Here is a 17,520-nt window from a genome sequence, read left to right as displayed (position 1 = left end):
ACCCCCTCAGTATCAAAGGAAATCATTAGAACTGTGTATTTCTTATGTGTATCGTTATTTACTAAATATTGGCAAAATGGTAATTATACCTTACTACGTAGAAGCTTCTACAAAAAAAAAAATTACGTCACAGCAAAAGGCATTCAGCGATGTCTGTGTTAAGTCATGCATGAATAAAAGTAACAGAGCTACAGCTTCAATTAAGACTCCCAGCTCAAAGTTGAAAAAATGTAGAATGTTACATGATGCAAGGTGCAGCTTTACAACACAAAACCAGTTTCATGCTCCAAATGATGTTTGCTTTATCTTCTAGTAAACTATTAGCAATCTGTATCAATTATAGACATATTTGTCTGTATTCAGATACAGTGCATTCAGTTAAGCAAGCCAAATTCTGCTCTGTATGGAGCCTCACTAAGGCCAACAGGACTGAAAGCAAAATGCAAGTCACTAATTCCAAAACCTAACTACCACCTATGAAATATATAACAGAAGATGAACAGATAATCAAAATATTTTGCAGCTGGAGAACACCAATGACCTGCCCTTTAAATCCTTACCATGAAAAGTAATCTAGGCCCTTCTCATTATATAACAAATGAGCAATTTTAATAAACAAAGTACTCAATTTGCCATACAAAAATAAGTCACAGTATTTTGACTCTGACAGGCCAAATGCTACATATTAGACAAGAGTTAAATGAACCTGTTTCAGAGATAATTTATATGCATTTATTAGTCGACAGTGGTTCAGGAATTTAAAGAGCTCTCAGCAAACGTTCATGAAACGAGCAGTCCCAGGCTCCTTCGCAGAGGCTTTGAAAGAACATATTCTCATGGATGGAATTTAAATGTCATTTCACATTTTCCAATGAATAAGAGATATTTGTGTCTCTTATTATCATTTCTAAGCAGAAAATAAACCACACCGTGTGTGTCTGGATGGACGTTTGAACCAAAGAAGAGAGGACAGCTTCACCCAGTACAGAGAAAGCATCCTCACCCAAATACTTCTGTCTTAAAAATGCTGCAAGCAATCATCCTCAAGGTCACAAGAGCTGAGCATAAACTTATCATCCTGACTCAGGAATGATGGCAAATGAAAGTCAGATAGCCAAAGCAATTATTGCCTAGATTGTTTGCTTTTCTCCTTTTCAGAAGCTACTTCAAGTCCAGTCCAGCTATTCAGCTCAGACAAAGGAGACAGAGCAAGTAAAGGTAGTAACAACCTCTGCTGTCTAACTCAATCCATCTACACACATGAGCCAATACTCTTAAAACTGGGGAGTTCCTTATTTCACATAAGGAGAAAAGAAAGCTTAAAGAATATAGGCTCTGAAAGCACAGCCATTGGAAGTAAATGTGCTAGCTGCAGAAATAGTATGACATGGTTTCATTCAGGATTCCCCCCCCCCCCTTTGGTTTTGTTTTGCTTTTTCAATTACAGACATGGCAAAGGAAAAGTTTAAGAAAATCATTTCTAAGAGAAAACCTGGAAATGGAGGGAAGCAATAGATAGATAAGCTTAACAGGAGAAGACAGCTGCGCTACAAATAAATATAGGAAAACCAGAAAGAATACAACAAATTCCATCTGTGATGCACAAATTGTATCATATACTGAGTGCCACCAGGTTTTAAGAGACTGTCACAGGAGTCTTTGGAAAAGGACTACAATGACTACCTTTATTTTCAACTCTGTGATCTCTACATACATCCATTTGCCTGTCCTTTGGAGCGGTCACATTCATTCTGACTATTACTCTACCTGAAACCACCTCCTACGTTCTCATTTCTTTATCCTCACTACAGCTGTTGTATTTCAGAGCATGGACCGTTTACAGATCTTTCTCGAACATACATGTACCAAGACACCTTGGAGATTGTAACAATTCACCTAAGGCAGAGACAGGAAATCTCTTTGGATGCATCTTCCTTAGTCAAGGAAAAGAAATAATTTTTGCACAAATCAGTGCTTTGTGGATCCTGCAATCCTTGGGCCAGTGGATGGTTGGGTGTTCTTTTTAAAATCTAATCCATACATACCATTTTCTCTGCTGTTTCCACAAAGATCAGTCTTAGAGTGAAGCATTTGACTACTATAGTAGCAGTTTTTATTTTCTAGTTCCAACAGCAACAGAACACCCTTCTCTTCCTTTTCTTACAGCCATTCATATAACTACTCCCTTTCTTTTTGTAAGTATACAGTTAATTCTAATAATTAATAGCTGAACTGTCAGGCTTTGTCATTGCCCAAAAGGTGTTCTGAGTCACACTAAACTTTGAGCCATATTCAAGCAAAATGCATTCCATGACCATTTATGCTTTTCCGTTAAGTCACTAAAGCAGTTTTAAGACAAATTCTTTGCAGGTGGACCCATGACAGGTCCTCTCCCCTTGCCCTGTGCTCATTTCCCAATTACAGCTCATCCCTCAGCCATCACTCAGATGCTCACCTACTCTTCCCGGAAAGCAGGCTAAGTATTAAGACGCCATAAAAGTCCATTTACCTGCCCTCACCATAAGTAACCTGGTTTTCCAAGCTATGAAACAGTAGTCCAGCCTCCTCCCTTCTGTATTTCCCCCAAGCACAAATCAAGCAGACATGGCAGAGCAATACGCTACACACTAACGCCTCTCACAGCTCGACATACCTCATCACTGGAACAGTTTCATTATATGCCAAAACTGCGTATTTCCTAATGGAGACTATTTCAATACCTACTGTCAGTCCACATGAACACCCTTGAGCCCTCTTATTTAAAATTCTCAGTAACCCCAAATGAAAGCTGATTATATAAGATCAATCATTAAAAGATCCAGTATCATTCAAGGTACAAGATCCAGCATCACCCAAGGTTTAACCTCATACTACACTTTTTCTGAATTAGATCACCAAAAAACAATCTGGAGTATAGATCTACAAGGGCAGGTAACCTGAGTATTTCATAGGACAGTATTTCATAGACCTTCAAAACGATGAGATTTATACTTTGGATAGGATTTTTCATTAGTTTGACAAATTTATTCTGTTGATCATAATCAAAGCTTCAGCTCAAATTGTCAGGGTGAATAAAAACGGCAAACTTTCACAGTTCACAGACATTCCTGGAACATATGTCAGACGTACTCAGAGTACCTAGATACTATAACATTTAAGATAAAGAGCACTGTGTTAAATAACCCCACTGTCATAGCTAGCTTACAGCTATTAAACATCCTTTGTTAGGAATATAGTGGTAGGAGGTTTTCAACAAGCAAACAATGATGAACGAAAATGAAAAGTGAACTGTTAGCAACAACCAGTATGTGGAATAAACATCAAACAAACAAAAAGAAACATAATCTTTTTAGCAAAGTTACTTGATTTTAATGCTTACTCTGTTTTCTCACAAAAAATGACACTAGGAACATTCTAAGTCTCAGAAAATATAACTTATTTTGCTAATATATTCCAGTATTTATCTGTATATACTGTACAGGCACAATTCAAAGAAAAAGTATTTGATGTATTCAGAAAAATAATTTGATTTATATCTAGTTGCAATTCAATAGACTTTAAAAACACGATGAAATATCATTCACCACCACAACTCCCTCAGCAGGGTTCAGCAACACTTCAGGCTTTGAAGTGAAATTAAGGTTCAGGATTTTTCCATCAGATTGGCTGCAGTGACACAAAGTTGTAATAAAAGCAAATTTCCACAATTCAAAATCTGGAAACACTGATGAAGTCTCATAATGAATGATTAAAAAAAGTGTAAGCATACTACATTCTTGCTAAATATATCCATATGCATTACCGCAGATCATAAGGGAAGCTTTTCCAACTGTCACTGAGCTGTCCAAATTACATACCTGCAAGGAGAGTTTTTCTGCTAAATCAGTCTTTTAAAGAGGATGTTACTCAGGTACTGAATTACCAGTTTTCACTTTACACAATTAGAATAATCCTTTAATAACTGCATTTTGACCGTCGGTAGTATTAGAATCCAAAGAGACAGAGCAATGAGCCAGGTACCTATCCAGTCATGTAAAAATGAGACAAAATGAGCTTTATAGTGTCAAATTTCTCACTGCTGTTTGTTTGCTGAGAGATTAATCCCCAGATTTCTAATTGACACCTACTTCTGAGCCCCTGTGCTTACACAAAGATATACTTACCTCTTATCCTGACTAGGGAAAAATGGATTTTGACTGGACAATTTTAATAAAAAGACTTGTCTGGAGAGGGGCATTTTGTTTTTAAACTGTTTAGGCTCCCAGGTTCCAGAATTAAGACGTAAACATGCAGTTCAGTCTTAAAAAAATCTCCTCTGCAACACATTCACAGAACTGAGGGTAAGCAAGCATCGGAGACGATGAAGAGTTGAGCTGGATTCAAATACCTGTGGACTATTTCAGAAACTGGAGGATAACATCTTTTAAGAGAGGAGCTCCCTAGGCATGTGTCTGTCCATCCTCCCTGCGTGCCACCTCTGTGTCACTGCTGGCTTCTTTGTTTAATTACAGATCCAGAAACTGCTCAGACCTTGAAAAAATTAAGGAGGTCTATACTCTTCTGTAACTTCTCTTAATGACTTCATTTTGGGCTTTGCAAATACAGAGGAATTTTGAAGACAGATGAGTAAATAGATAACCAAGTAAAAATATGCAGAGCAGTCCAACACAGGGGCATGGGCAGGTATTTGTTGTCCGTAGTCAGCACTAGGTTACTCTTCCCTGTCATTGAACCATTTCTTCCATAGAATACTTCAGTGAAACTGGGACAATTCAGAGCTTTTTGCAGCCACTTATTGTGATGGTTTGTTTTTGCATCTCATGGAGCAGCAGCATAGGGATCAGCTGTGTTACAGGTCAACCAAGAAGGAAAACTACTGTTCGAAGGGAGGTTGGAAATCTCTCCAAACATGTCCAGCTGTACTTAGCCCTCTTTTACTAATAAGATGATGATGGATAATGTTTTTCATCATGTCACTTGCTGCATGAACAAACCAGAAGACGACAGACAGCACTGTGTTGGGTATACAACCGTTTTTTTCTCTTAGTTCCAATATCCTGAGAAGATGCAATAGAAGCTGAGTGTGGTCTAATAATTCATCAGCACGAGAGACTAGATTGTAGAGATGAGCAGAGGTATTTTGACATTAACAAGGCAATTTACACTCCGGAATAGTTCAACCTGGCATGACTTAGGTCATTTCTTCGGTAAATGCGAAGAGATTTGTTTACTTCATTGTCATCCATACAAGCTCAGAAAAAATTCCCAGGGATGAGGCTTTCTGAGCATCTGTGTACAAAGCTCCAGCAAATGCCGAACTGCTGCTCTACAGATTCTCCTGTACTGCAGTGAAATCTCAAACTACCATTATTTAAGGAAATGAGAAAATAGAAAGTACTGAGACCTGCAAAGTTATTCGAGCTGCAACAGAAAAAGAGTTGAGCACTTCCAGGGTCCTTCCTGCTGTTTTTTTCTCCATACAATTCCCCATCCTTCTTGCAAGTAGTACACAATCAGCAAGAACAGTGGTCAGCAATAGTACTCCATATTCTTGATTTTATGCTACTGCGTAATATTTAGAATTTTAAACAAGCTCTTTGGTTGGCATCTAGTATGGCTTGTGTATTTATAATGCACACAGAGTATTTCAGCTTGCACTGAAATCTCAATCACTTTGAAATTATGAAAAAATAACACAGACTTCTTTTTTCTCCTATCTTCCCTCCTTTCTAGAAACAACGCCTGTTAGCAGTCGTCTTAATTTAAAAGTCCAAGTCAAGCAAAATCCACGGTGTTGTGTTTTAATACAGTTATTCACCCGAAAACGCACTATTAGTTCATACCTATGAAATACCCTTTGGTCTGATTGGTTGAGAGGATTTCATTTGCATTAAAACTGTGCAGTTATGAATCTCTGTGCTGTGGCTGATGAAGGGCTATTAGCCACAGTGCAGGGAGTTAAATAATCACTCTGGAGTTGAGAAACAATTCAGCTCAGGGTAGGAGCAACAGGGAGGTTGTGAGGCAGGGATTTTTGCCTGATGACTACACCACTGAACACAGTGCCCCAGCTAGTCCCAAAAATTACATGCAGAAGAAATTAATTTTAAAATTAGGTGGATTTGGGGGTGGAAGAGGAATGGGAACTCGGAAGAGGAACATAACATGCTCCGAAGCTGCAGTAAAAGGACAGGTGCAGCAGACCTGATGATGAGCTGCAGGTTCAAAAGCCTCAGGGCATCTGACTAACAATGCTCTGAGGTCAGGAGCAAGTCACAGCAGAGAGATTTAGAGTGCAAAGGGTAAAGAGACAGACCTCATCTTAGCATAACTACTGGAGTGAGCTCCCCAATAACCTGTTGGAAGTGTTTGGCCTAAGAATTATACGCCAGCGATAGTTGCTACTCAGCTAGAGCAAACAAATTCCCTTAGTTATTATTAATACAAAGAGTTGACATTTTAATTATCCTCCTGATTTTTCTGATGAGACAACAGAGGCACAAATATTCAAGAGAGACGCTAGACCTTGTATGTACCTAATTGCTGTAAGATTTTGTGATTTCACTTGAAATACATTTTAATTCTCTCCATTCTCAGTGGGTTTTTTCAAATCACCAGACAGCCCTATTAAAATATGTACTTTTTTTAAAACCCTTCACTCCCTGACTAACCTGAGTATAATATAAAATGTATTTACGGGGTGAAAGCACTTGAATTGCTGTCTTGGGAGTCATGCCATACACCCACAGAGCAAATACCTCAAAAAGAAAATTAGTCATCTGCTTCCAACTGTCAGGATTCAGTAAAAGACAACAAACTACTGTCTTGGAAACAGTCTGAAAAATCTCACCATTGAGCTTCTGTACATTTCAAAGTATTTTCAGAAACCAAATGAATAATATCAGCCCTGTAATAACAAGACAGATAGGGAAAAAAAGTGGAAAAAAGATTCTGATTATTTTAGAGCATCAGAGGATTTCTGCTTTCATCCTCTGCCGTCAGTTAAAATAACCTTTCAAAAATTAGTTAGTGAATTTGTTCAGTGTTTCTTTTGCTTTTTTTTTTTGTCTGTGTTAAAACGTACTTGTACCCAGCATGACAGCTAGGGTCTTGCCCACTATTTTGATGACAGCCAGAGGCTGCCTGGCCATACTCACTGATCAGTACAGACTGATCCTTGGTCCCTCTAACCGTGCCACTGCGCATCTGCCCAGCCTACCAGGGAGTGGGGGCTACCTCCCACACTCCCTGCAACTCACAGGCTGTCATTTTCCTCAGAGAGAGGAAAACCGTATTCATTAAGGTTTAGTTAATCCTCACACAGTAACTACTTAAAGAAAACCACCCCACTGATGTTGACCCTCAGGGATCTAAGCTAAGAAGGACAGGATAACATTGCATCCAAGTACCCAATGCCTCTGTGTCGTGGTTTAATGCCACACTCTGGCACTGTGATATTCAGATCAGGGGCACATAGCTGTTATTGCTTAGACCTGTGCGGTTCTCAGTGAGTACTTCCCAGCTCCCAACATACCCCAGAAGCAAACTGGCTTGTGCTTGAGCTCTCTACCATAGGATTTCTGCACGTGTGCTCCAGTGCACAGGCACTGAGCTTTGCTGCAGCTGATAAGTATGTTGATGGTTCCCAGAAAAGCTGTGCTGGGAAGGAACCACCATGAAGGCAAATCCTGACTACAAGTCTGTATGACTTCACTAAGAAACTCAGGCAACAGCTTCCAGCTGGGTAGATATGTTAGAGGTGTGAGACAGCTCCACAGCCCTTCTTGGGTCTCTGCAAAGACCTACAGAGCAGTAACAAAGAGTTGGATTCTACTTGTAATTGTAACACATCCAATCTATTGCAAACATAATTAAACACAGCACAAGAAAACCTAACCTGATGTAGGGCACACTGAAGCACCTCTCTCTCTAGCTGCTCTGAATAGTCCAAGGACTTCCACACTGCTGGTGGAGCTAACCCCTGCTTTGTCACATAAAGGGGAGCAGATCCTCTGAAACACAAGTAAGGGGCCCATGTTTACGGGGAGGCACACCAAGGATGCTCCCAGGGCTTGTACTGGGGAACCAAATAAGCAATGCCAACAAACACAAGGGAAAAGGAAAAAAAAAAACCAAACACCAAAATCCAACATACCTCTGAAAAGCATGAAACAATTCAATGTTTGCATCCAGCTGTAGACATCAAACAAAAAAGCCTCAAGATAACTGCCCAAAGCACAACACTACTCTTGATTTTTATCGGGCTGTACCGCTATCATCTATAAATGAAAACTGCTATTTGGCAATTATGAATGTAATGAAAACACAGCAGCAGTAAGGCTAAAACAATTTTTCTACTGGTCTACTGGGCAAGTGATTTTTCAGAACACCTTTATATGAGCCAAAGGCTGACCCAAGGTGTTCTATACCTGTACATACCTGCTGGTTTGACGGCAGAATGCAAGTTCTTAAGGGAACCAGAGGCAGATATTAATCCAACAGAAACATGATTTTGCTGATACAAATACGTTTATATGAGGTTTCCCATCGAGCTAGAATGGCAAATCTTACCTAGGTTAGACTAAACCTATATGGCAAAGCAGGATTTATTTTAACCTGCAAAACATATACAAGTGATTTTCCTGCAGTTTACATAGCTAAAACATGACTTATTCAAGTTGTAAGGACAACTAAAACACATGTGACATAGTGAAGTCATCTTACTCTGTCAAAAGGCAAATTATGGTAATAGTAAGTATGGATAATTTTCTCTTGAAGCATAGTTATTAGCAATATTAGCTCTGTAATACTTTACAGTAGGAAACAAAGGTTTTGAGAAGTTCTCCACCAGACTATTTATTTTTAAACCATCATTCTGTGAAGACAGATAACATTAGTGTGTTTAACTAGCAATGCTATAAACAGTCCCAGCAGGACTAGGCCATGCATGGAAATACAATACCCATTTATGCAGAGACTTAAGGACAACCATGGCCTATACTTCCTCAGCTATTCAGCGCGGCCAGAGCTGTCACTTCAAAACCACTTCAAAGGCCCACTGCCTTCTTAAGATAATTTGTTTCAGTATATTTTAATAAAAACATCATCAACAAAAAAAAATTCTTGAAGTTTATTTGTCCTTGTTGGTGGTAATACATCAGAAGTGTGATGAACATCAGTATCATCTAAAGAGCATACCCATCAGAGCATAAACACGCTCTGAAGCACAGCCACTTCTGTAAAATCATGCCATTAAGTAACTCAATTAATATGAATTATTCCCTACATCCCAGCAGATAAGGGAAGACATCCAGATGTAACAGAGCTGTCCTTCCAAATCGCTTTGTAAGATTTTTTTTCTTTGTTTTTAATAGATGTCCAGGATACTTGAATTAGTGCCCCTTCACTAGCTACCTACTGAACAATAGAAAAAAAATCAGCATATACAGATCTGAGCTTCCCTCTCTCAGCTCATTGGGGTCTCCAATTTATACGAGCAAAAAACTACTCAAATGCAAAGATTTTGATGTTACGGTTGGTATTTTAAAAAAAAAAAGCCTCAAGCAGGTGCACGAATTCTGCATTTCACAGGCATTTAGAGGGTGTAATTCCCTGAGGCTGCTCTGAAAATTGCAGCCTATTATTAGTTACTGCCAGTCCATGTCAGCAAAATGGTTGGTCTTCATTATAATATTTTAATAGTTGGAAGTGTTAATTGAGGTTAAGCTCAGGTTGTGCCAAGAATGCTAAAAGAAAGGCAATAAAATGAAAGCCTCCTGAAAATAAAATGCAATGTAGATAGCAAGCATACGTGAAAAACTGAGTACGGAGATGAGATAATCCTTCCCAAGGTGACACAGCCAATTAGATGCAGAAATAGCAACACAACTAACCTGTATCCATCCTTTTCTCCAGAACCTGACCATACAGCACCATATAATTCACGAGACTAACCATGCCCATCTGTGCACATCCATATGAAAACAGAAAATACAAGATGTAAGGTATCAAAGAATGAAGCTATTAGAGTAATGACTTCTTGTTAGTGTATATCAAAACACGTTAGATGCTAAAGTAGTATGAAACATAGTAATAATATGAATACCAGGGAAGCTGATTAAACATTCAAGTATATGCATTCAAGTTCCCTTCCTGCAGACCAGCATACATCCCATCAAACCAGGAATGAACAGTGCCGTGTTTACTTTGCTATACTGATAGGATAAAAAAAAAAAAAAAAAAAAATAAAAAAAAAAAATCACACTTACTCAAGTCTATTTTCTTTATTGTTTTTGGGAAAAAAAATCATAATGTACTACAGGTTCTAGCCAATTACCCAGAAAGCAACCTAATTAAACCAAAAGATTTCCTTCAGCATCCACAAGATAAATATTTTTCCAAATATAAACTAGAACATCTTTCTTACTATGATCACTGAAGAAAAAATGGAGAGTTGATGATTGGTGGGGGAAGGGGCTAGATTTGGTGGGGTCTTATTCATGGAAGTCAGAACTGGATGTCAAGAACGAACTTGTATTAGAAGGTAAAGATGCCAAGTGCTGCCCTCTGACTGCACCTCACATCTTAATACCAGCAGATTCCAAATGTTGCATCTTTTAGGAGACCTAAAGCGAGCAGTCCATACTGCAGCACAAACATGCAAAACTCCACATTGAAAAGCCCACAGGAGCACCCAAGGGACCACACCACACAAGGAGAGCCAGGATGAGGCCAGGAGACAGAGATGACAACCAGAAGGGCAAAATCGACAACCTCTCGTTCAACATTCACAATTTTTGGTCACACCTCAGTACCAAAAATGTAACTAGATCTCAATTTCACTTTAAGGCTGATGAACTTCTTCCCAAGGGTGATTAGGCATTACGGCCACATCCACACCTTGAAGTAGCAGTACAGCAGAGCAGAGGTGCCCTAGCTTACACACCAGACGGGTCAGCACAACTTCGCAATGATCAAGTTTAACCTTCTTGAAGAACAGATGAAAAAAGGGAGAGACTACAGCAAGTTATAAAATGTAATACTTCTTATACTTAAACTAATGAAGCATTCCCAAAATCAAGACATTAAGATTGGTAAAATGAGCTGCAAGGCTTAATACTGAAATTATTTTTACGTGAAGTCATTGCCCACTGGAGTCATAGCTTGGGGGGAACTCCTTGCTCCCAGGCATCTCACTCAGTACAAAGTCGTCGTGGTTTAACCTCAGTCGGCAACTGAGCACCACACAGCCGCTCGCTCACTCCCCCCCACCCAGTGGGATGGGGGAGAGAACTGGAAGAGCACAAGTGAGAAAAACTCGTGGGTTGAGATAAAAACAGTTTAATACTTGAAATAAAATAATAATGTAATAATAATAATAATAATAATAATAATAATAATAATAATAATAATACACAAAGCAAGTGATGCACAGTGCAATTGCTCACCACCCGCCAACTGATGCCCAGCCAGTCCCCGAGCAGCGGCCCCCCCGGCCAGCTTTCCCCCAGTTTATGTACTGAGCATGATGTCACATGGTATGGAATGTCCCTTTGGCCAGTTTGGCTGTGCCCCCTCCCAGCTTCTTGTGCACGTCCAGCCTTCTCAGTCGGTAGAGCATGGGAAGCTGAAAAGTCCTTGGCTAGTGTAAGCATTACCTAGCAACAACTAAAACATTGGTGCGTTACCAACTTTGTTCTCATCCTAAATCCAAACCACAGCACTGTACCAGCTACTAGAAAGGAAATTAACTCTGTCCCTGCCGAAACCAGGACAAAAGTGAAATACTCCACTTTGGATCTAAAACAGACCAAAATCCACTTTCATTTCTCCAAAAAGAAAACAAATTTTCTGTAGGCATCTTTGTTTTGTGAAAAACTTCACGTTTTACAGGATTTACTCTTACAGAGAAACACCGAGTAGTTTACCAATGAAGAAAAAAGTTACTGGTCTCTAGCCTGAGCTCTTCTACGCTCAAATACACTTAAAACTATTTTTAAGGGGAGGGAAAAAAGTAACTTATCCAAAATATTCCATCTCACAGGGAAAGCATAATCACCCAGAACTCTGCTCTCCTGAACCCAGGATCCAGACTGTGCTCGCAAACTGTTTCTATCAGTTAACACTGATAGGAAGCTCTATTTTCCAGTAAGTCTGCACTGCAAATCAACCTCATTGCCTAATATTTACATGGAAACGCTGTGCCAGTAGTAAAATCTTTGCTGGCATGAAGTAGATGAATTCCATGCAAGTGTTTATGTAGATAATTATGTGAAAACAAGAAAGTGAAAGTCCAAAGCCCTGGGGTATCAACAACAGAATTCTTTCATGAAGAGTTTAATTTATATAGAAATAATTGAATTTATACTGTATTAACACTCACACAACACAGTCCTGGCTAAAGAGCTATCAAACCGCCTTATGGAAACCAAACACTGTGACGCCATGTAGTGTTCTCAGGGCTTACAAAGAAGTCTAACTAATAGGATGATTCACAGAAGGCAACATTACTAAATCTGTAGTTTGAAAGGAAAATCATCTCTGAAAAGCTGAACATATTCACCACAGAAAATGATGCTTTAAGAAAAGCTCATCATAAATTACATCTGACTGGGGGGGGGGAGGGGAATGTATCGCCATGAACAGTACGGTTTGTGAATGACCATGATGCTAAAACTAAGCAGTGCTGAACGTGTAAGCTGAGAAACCAGTATTTCAAACTGATCATCCAAATATCATATCATTTTAAAATACTTATATCAAAGGACCATTTTCATCAGGTTAACGAGCCTGCCTTATACCATCAACTAAGTTTTTAAAGTATTTGAAGGTCTGGAATTATTGGGCATTTAAAGATCATCATATGCTTTAGAAACTAATTTAAATAAAATACTGAACACTCAATTTTAGGAAAGACACTTTATTAACCTAAAGTGTATATGATACCTTGTTTTTAATGAGATATCAGAAATACTGCCAGTTAAGAAAGCAGGACTATAGTTCATGACTGAACTGGCACATCCACATTAAGACCAAATATACTATGGCTTCTGCTAAATAAGTAACCAGCCTACCAGCATTCAGTGAGTTTATCACAACTAAAATACTACGGTTTTGTTAAGATGGGTGTGATGCTGGTGGAAACTGGTTGGTAAACCATCATAGTAACTAAAATAGTGATCATACACATACTTCTGTTTTATGGGTGTGAGCATACAGGAAAGGTAAGGATTCAGAGACACATCTGTATGATTTTTAATACTGCAATATGTTTATTTGGGTGTTTAAACGCATAGAAACACTTCAGCAAGAAGTCATAAGTTCTGCACCAGATTGAATGGGCTAGCACTGGGATACGCCACCACTGCAGATTCTTCCTGGGGGCTCTCATTTATCCCTCCTCTTCTCCACTCATGGTTTTCAACACACACAGGAATACTACTCATCCTCCCTTCTCTTTCAAAGATTTCTCACCTTTCCCCAGTCCCACAGTGAAAGCCGTGGTTCTCTAATACCCCAATTAGGGGGAAAAATAAAAATAAAAGACTTTTCAAGATTCACTGTAAACAGATGACCTGACCACCCTGCTTTTACAACTGCCACCAGAAACCTTGCTCTTTTAGAGCGAATCCCTCAGAGTACCAGGCATGCCCCTAAAATACAACCAACCATTTTCCTAAGGAACTTCACAAATAAGATGATGTCACTGTCACTCTTTGTCACAGGGCTCATCTCACAGCAGTCCAGGATAATGGGGACAGGGATTAGCAGGCTAAATAACGTGGATACTACAATTTGCTTTCATAAACACTGGACTTCGAAAAACTCATTAAAAAAACTTATTATTAAATTATTTCTTAAACAGCAGAGCAGAGAAGCAGGCCAAACATGAACAGCATAAACCCTGCAGCACTGTGCAGAAACAGGAGAGACTGGCAGAGAGGAGGAGGTTGTTAGTCTACGAGCCAAGTAATTAACTGTGCATTTGAACGGTAGTTTGCAGGCGTACAAAGATGAATGAAGATGTCCCAACCGGAAACTAGTGAGAAAAAAACAACGTGGCACCCAATGCAGTGTGTTTATGTCTTCACCTATAAAGAGGCACTCAGACAACTGTGCTGTATTCTTCTGAAGGCGATTCTTAACTACCCTTTATGTCCTCAGTAAATAAAGGCTTTAATCAACTGATCTGTAAACTTTAAATGTTCTATCTTTAGTAAGAGTTCTTAGTATTAGATCAATAGCTTGGAAAAAACATTTTACAAGTGCAAGTTTGTCAGTGTGGTGACAATTTGAATGTCAACTTCCTAAAGATTTTAAAAGGGGAACTGAAAAACAGATACTACTTCATCCCTTTCAGAGAGCATAAAAAGTAAGTATAATCAAATATAAACCAGTACTGTTTTTTTCCCATATGGAATAGTACATAATGTAGACATTCTGCTTTGTAGAAGTTCTTCTGCACATCTGGCTTTGCTGTTGTGTTAAAATTACCTAGCAATCTAGGTAATTTGAGTATGTTCCTCTGAATAAAAAGTATTTCTGAGGCCACTGATTTACTACTTGATACCAAGTTTCAAATCCATAGTGTTCCAAGCCCTCTTCAAATAACAAACAAGAACTAGAACAGCAAGAACTCTACCTTGCATTTTGCTTTTGGAAGGAGAAAAAGTCTTTATTGTAAAAGAAGTAGATTCACCCCATTATGAACGGCTATCTGTGCTACCACTGTGCCAAGGAGCTGTATTCATAGGCCCATAGCACTTAGCCATGTCACCACCCCAAATGATTGATAATCAAAGTATCAGAGGGGAAGCAGAAATGTCACCTGTGAAGACAAGCTTGGTCTAATGAACTTCAGGTTTACTCTCTGCCTTCAAGTTCACACCAGTGAATTGCTTTCTCAAAGGTGTAAGTTTATATAAAATAGATTGTTGTAAGTAATGTAACAAACTTTTAAACCAATATTCAAACCTTTAAAATAGTAAAGAAAAGTGACACAGGACCAGATGATAATTTTCAAAGAAAACAGTATGTTCATTAAGATAAATAAGTAGCCCACAGCATTTAGGAAATGCTGATTTGCCATCTTAGGGACAGGCACATTAAACAGTTTGTGTATCATTTCCCATTAATACTTTATATTATATAGCTTTGTTATTTTGTCACATAAAAATTAAGTCAACCTTTTTGCAAAGACGGGATTTTTCATGATATTTACGTTGTCAGGGAAGCAGAAAAAAAGGTGCTCTGTCCCCACAGCAAGGGCAGCTAAGGGGAGGGAAGGTGTAGAGATGCCCCTGTTAAGCAAAGCTAACACCAAATGATTTGAGGTCAATTAGTTGAACTGTTTGGGTAAGGAAGGCCCCAGGCTTCAGGACAGAACCTGACTTCAGAAGCATTCCCTTAAGTAATCCTGAACAGATCTATTTTCTGCATCTTTAAACTTCCACAGATGAGGTATTTAGCCATTTCTTTTAAAAACAACTATGAAGAAACTTTGCAGATACTAGTCTGTATTTTACACAAACTGAAAAGAACTTTAAAAGAGTCTAAGTTTGTGATTTTACCAAAAAAGGAAGTACTACTATATAAATATTAACTTAGGAATTTTCATTTTAATTTAATTTCCTTTTTAATGTATTTATTTTAATGACATTTCTATGTACAAAAAAGTACTTGCATACCTTAAAAAACCCTTTTTAATTCAAATTGACCAAGTCAGAGACAATACATAGGTAAATTAAGAGACACTGCTGTAACAGACTTCAAACCAAAGTGTGATAAAGGATAGGTGTAGGCTAGGTGAGTACAGGAAATGTTATTTAAATGGCATTTTCTTCCTTTTAAGACATAAACATCCCTACAACAGATCTTCAGACCTCATTGCTGAGGGACAAAATTTCTAAATAGATGCCATTTTCCAGTATTACATTCTATACATCCACCAATAACTAGGAAAAGGCTCACGTATTTGAGAAAGCAGAAAAAAACCCCAGCAAACCAGCACTGTCATGTCTGTGGAAACTGTAAACGTGTCTGTTTACAGTGATGGTTCATCACCTTGGTATAGAGGAGTTTTATGCAAAAGGAGGTTCACATAACTTGGTTTCCCTTTTAATTTATGAAAGTGTAACAGAAATAATTTTTTTCTTTTCTCCTTGCCGTCATTAAAGACTCATTTTCCAAAATAACATCATCTTCCCATTGTTCAGTGAAGCTGAATATGCTATTTTTGATCCTGTTTTCCCAATGGCTAGATTTTTATATTCAATATTAAAGTTTAAGAAAAAAATCCTCAAGTTCTGATTTCTATGAAAAGTATCATAGAAGGCAAAAACATGTTAAAACAAATTACTTTTTAATGACCTCGTGTTCTTGTCTTTATAGGCTTTCATATCGGACTGGTCAAGACACGGCTAATTGCGACACATGCAGGAACAGTGCATGTATTATCTATAGGTAGGTTAAAAATACTAATATTCCCACTTTTTCCTAGGTGAAAGTAATGATTTATTAACTAATGCAAGATCAATCATCAGCCCTGATTTTTCAATAACACGAGAACAGTTTAAAAACAGAAAATAAATTTAACATCACTAAATTAATTAAATTCAACAGACACCTGTTTCCAAGCCTAAAATTTTCAGTTCAAAAATAGATGATTATGGTCAGTACTAGTTCTGTAGCTTTTGGATGTGAAGTGTTACAAGGTGTGAACTTCATTTTCACATAGCTAGAAATATTGAGCATTTTCTGTCCAAAAAGTCAACATACTTCAAATTTCTATAGCGGTAACAACTGGACGCAGAAAGTGGTTTTGACAGAGAGACTTTATAGCAAAGAGAACCAGATTCAGTCTAGACAGTTATATCAGTAAAATGACACTGCTACCCAAGTTTTTACGTACTTTTACATTAGTGAAGAAGTTTTAAAACATGCATGGCAAATACGTCCTTGCCCAACACGAACAGCACCACTAACTTATTTAAATCAGACATTTGCAGTCTTCGTGCAACACACAAGTGAAGACTTGCTGTACGTGTACAAAAAGCTCCTTTAGCAGACGTGCTGTGAAGGTATGCAGTTCTGTAAGGTGAATACAGGTTTGCTCTTTACTGTCCAACAGATAAAAAAATTACGAACTGCTTAAAGGCTTTGTTAAAGATTGTCTATACTTGCTACAATCTCTCCTTCAGAAGGAAATGCTGCTTTGGAAGTTCACTCACTAGAAACAGATCAGGTGCAAAAGGTGAAAGGATACCACTTCTTATTTCTCTAAAGCAGAGGTTCCCCTCCTAAAGTTTATCAGCTGAGACACCCACTTTGGCATGTACCATATTATAGTGAAGGAATAACAGAGAGGCAGTGGGCATGACATGAAGCCATCATGAGTGATGATGCGTTTCATACTAACAACTTAATTGTCCTCCTCCATTAGAGTCTTAAAAAAACAAGTATTTTCATGCATTGCAGGTAAGATGAAAACAAATGCATCTCACTAGAGTATTTCAGAAAATC

General features: G+C 38.3%; 2 protein-coding genes across 4 annotated transcripts in view; one reads left to right on the top strand and one right to left on the bottom strand.

Moving 5' to 3' along the window:
• Positions 1-17,520, bottom strand: part of DOCK1 (dedicator of cytokinesis 1) — a 325,958-nt gene that overhangs the window by 186,862 nt on the left and 121,576 nt on the right. The window lies entirely within an intron of this gene.
• The window catches only part of INSYN2A (inhibitory synaptic factor 2A), a 53,049-nt gene that overhangs the window by 22,063 nt on the left and 13,466 nt on the right, over positions 1-17,520 (top strand). The window contains exon 3 of one of the 2 annotated variants that reach the window (XM_076339223.1): positions 16,390-16,461. The exons of the other annotated variant lie outside the window; for it this stretch is intronic. Within the exon in view, the coding sequence (XP_076195338.1) occupies positions 16,390-16,461 (72 nt within the window). The remainder of the gene's footprint in view (positions 1-16,389; positions 16,462-17,520) is intronic. 2 annotated transcript variants of the gene reach the window in all.

Source organism: Aptenodytes patagonicus, chromosome 5 (assembly GCF_965638725.1).
Source record: "Aptenodytes patagonicus chromosome 5, bAptPat1.pri.cur, whole genome shotgun sequence".
Classification (NCBI taxonomy): domain Eukaryota; kingdom Metazoa; phylum Chordata; class Aves; order Sphenisciformes; family Spheniscidae; genus Aptenodytes; species Aptenodytes patagonicus.
The sequence above is the reverse complement of the archived record's forward strand: the minus strand, read 5'-3'. Positions and strand labels throughout refer to the sequence as shown.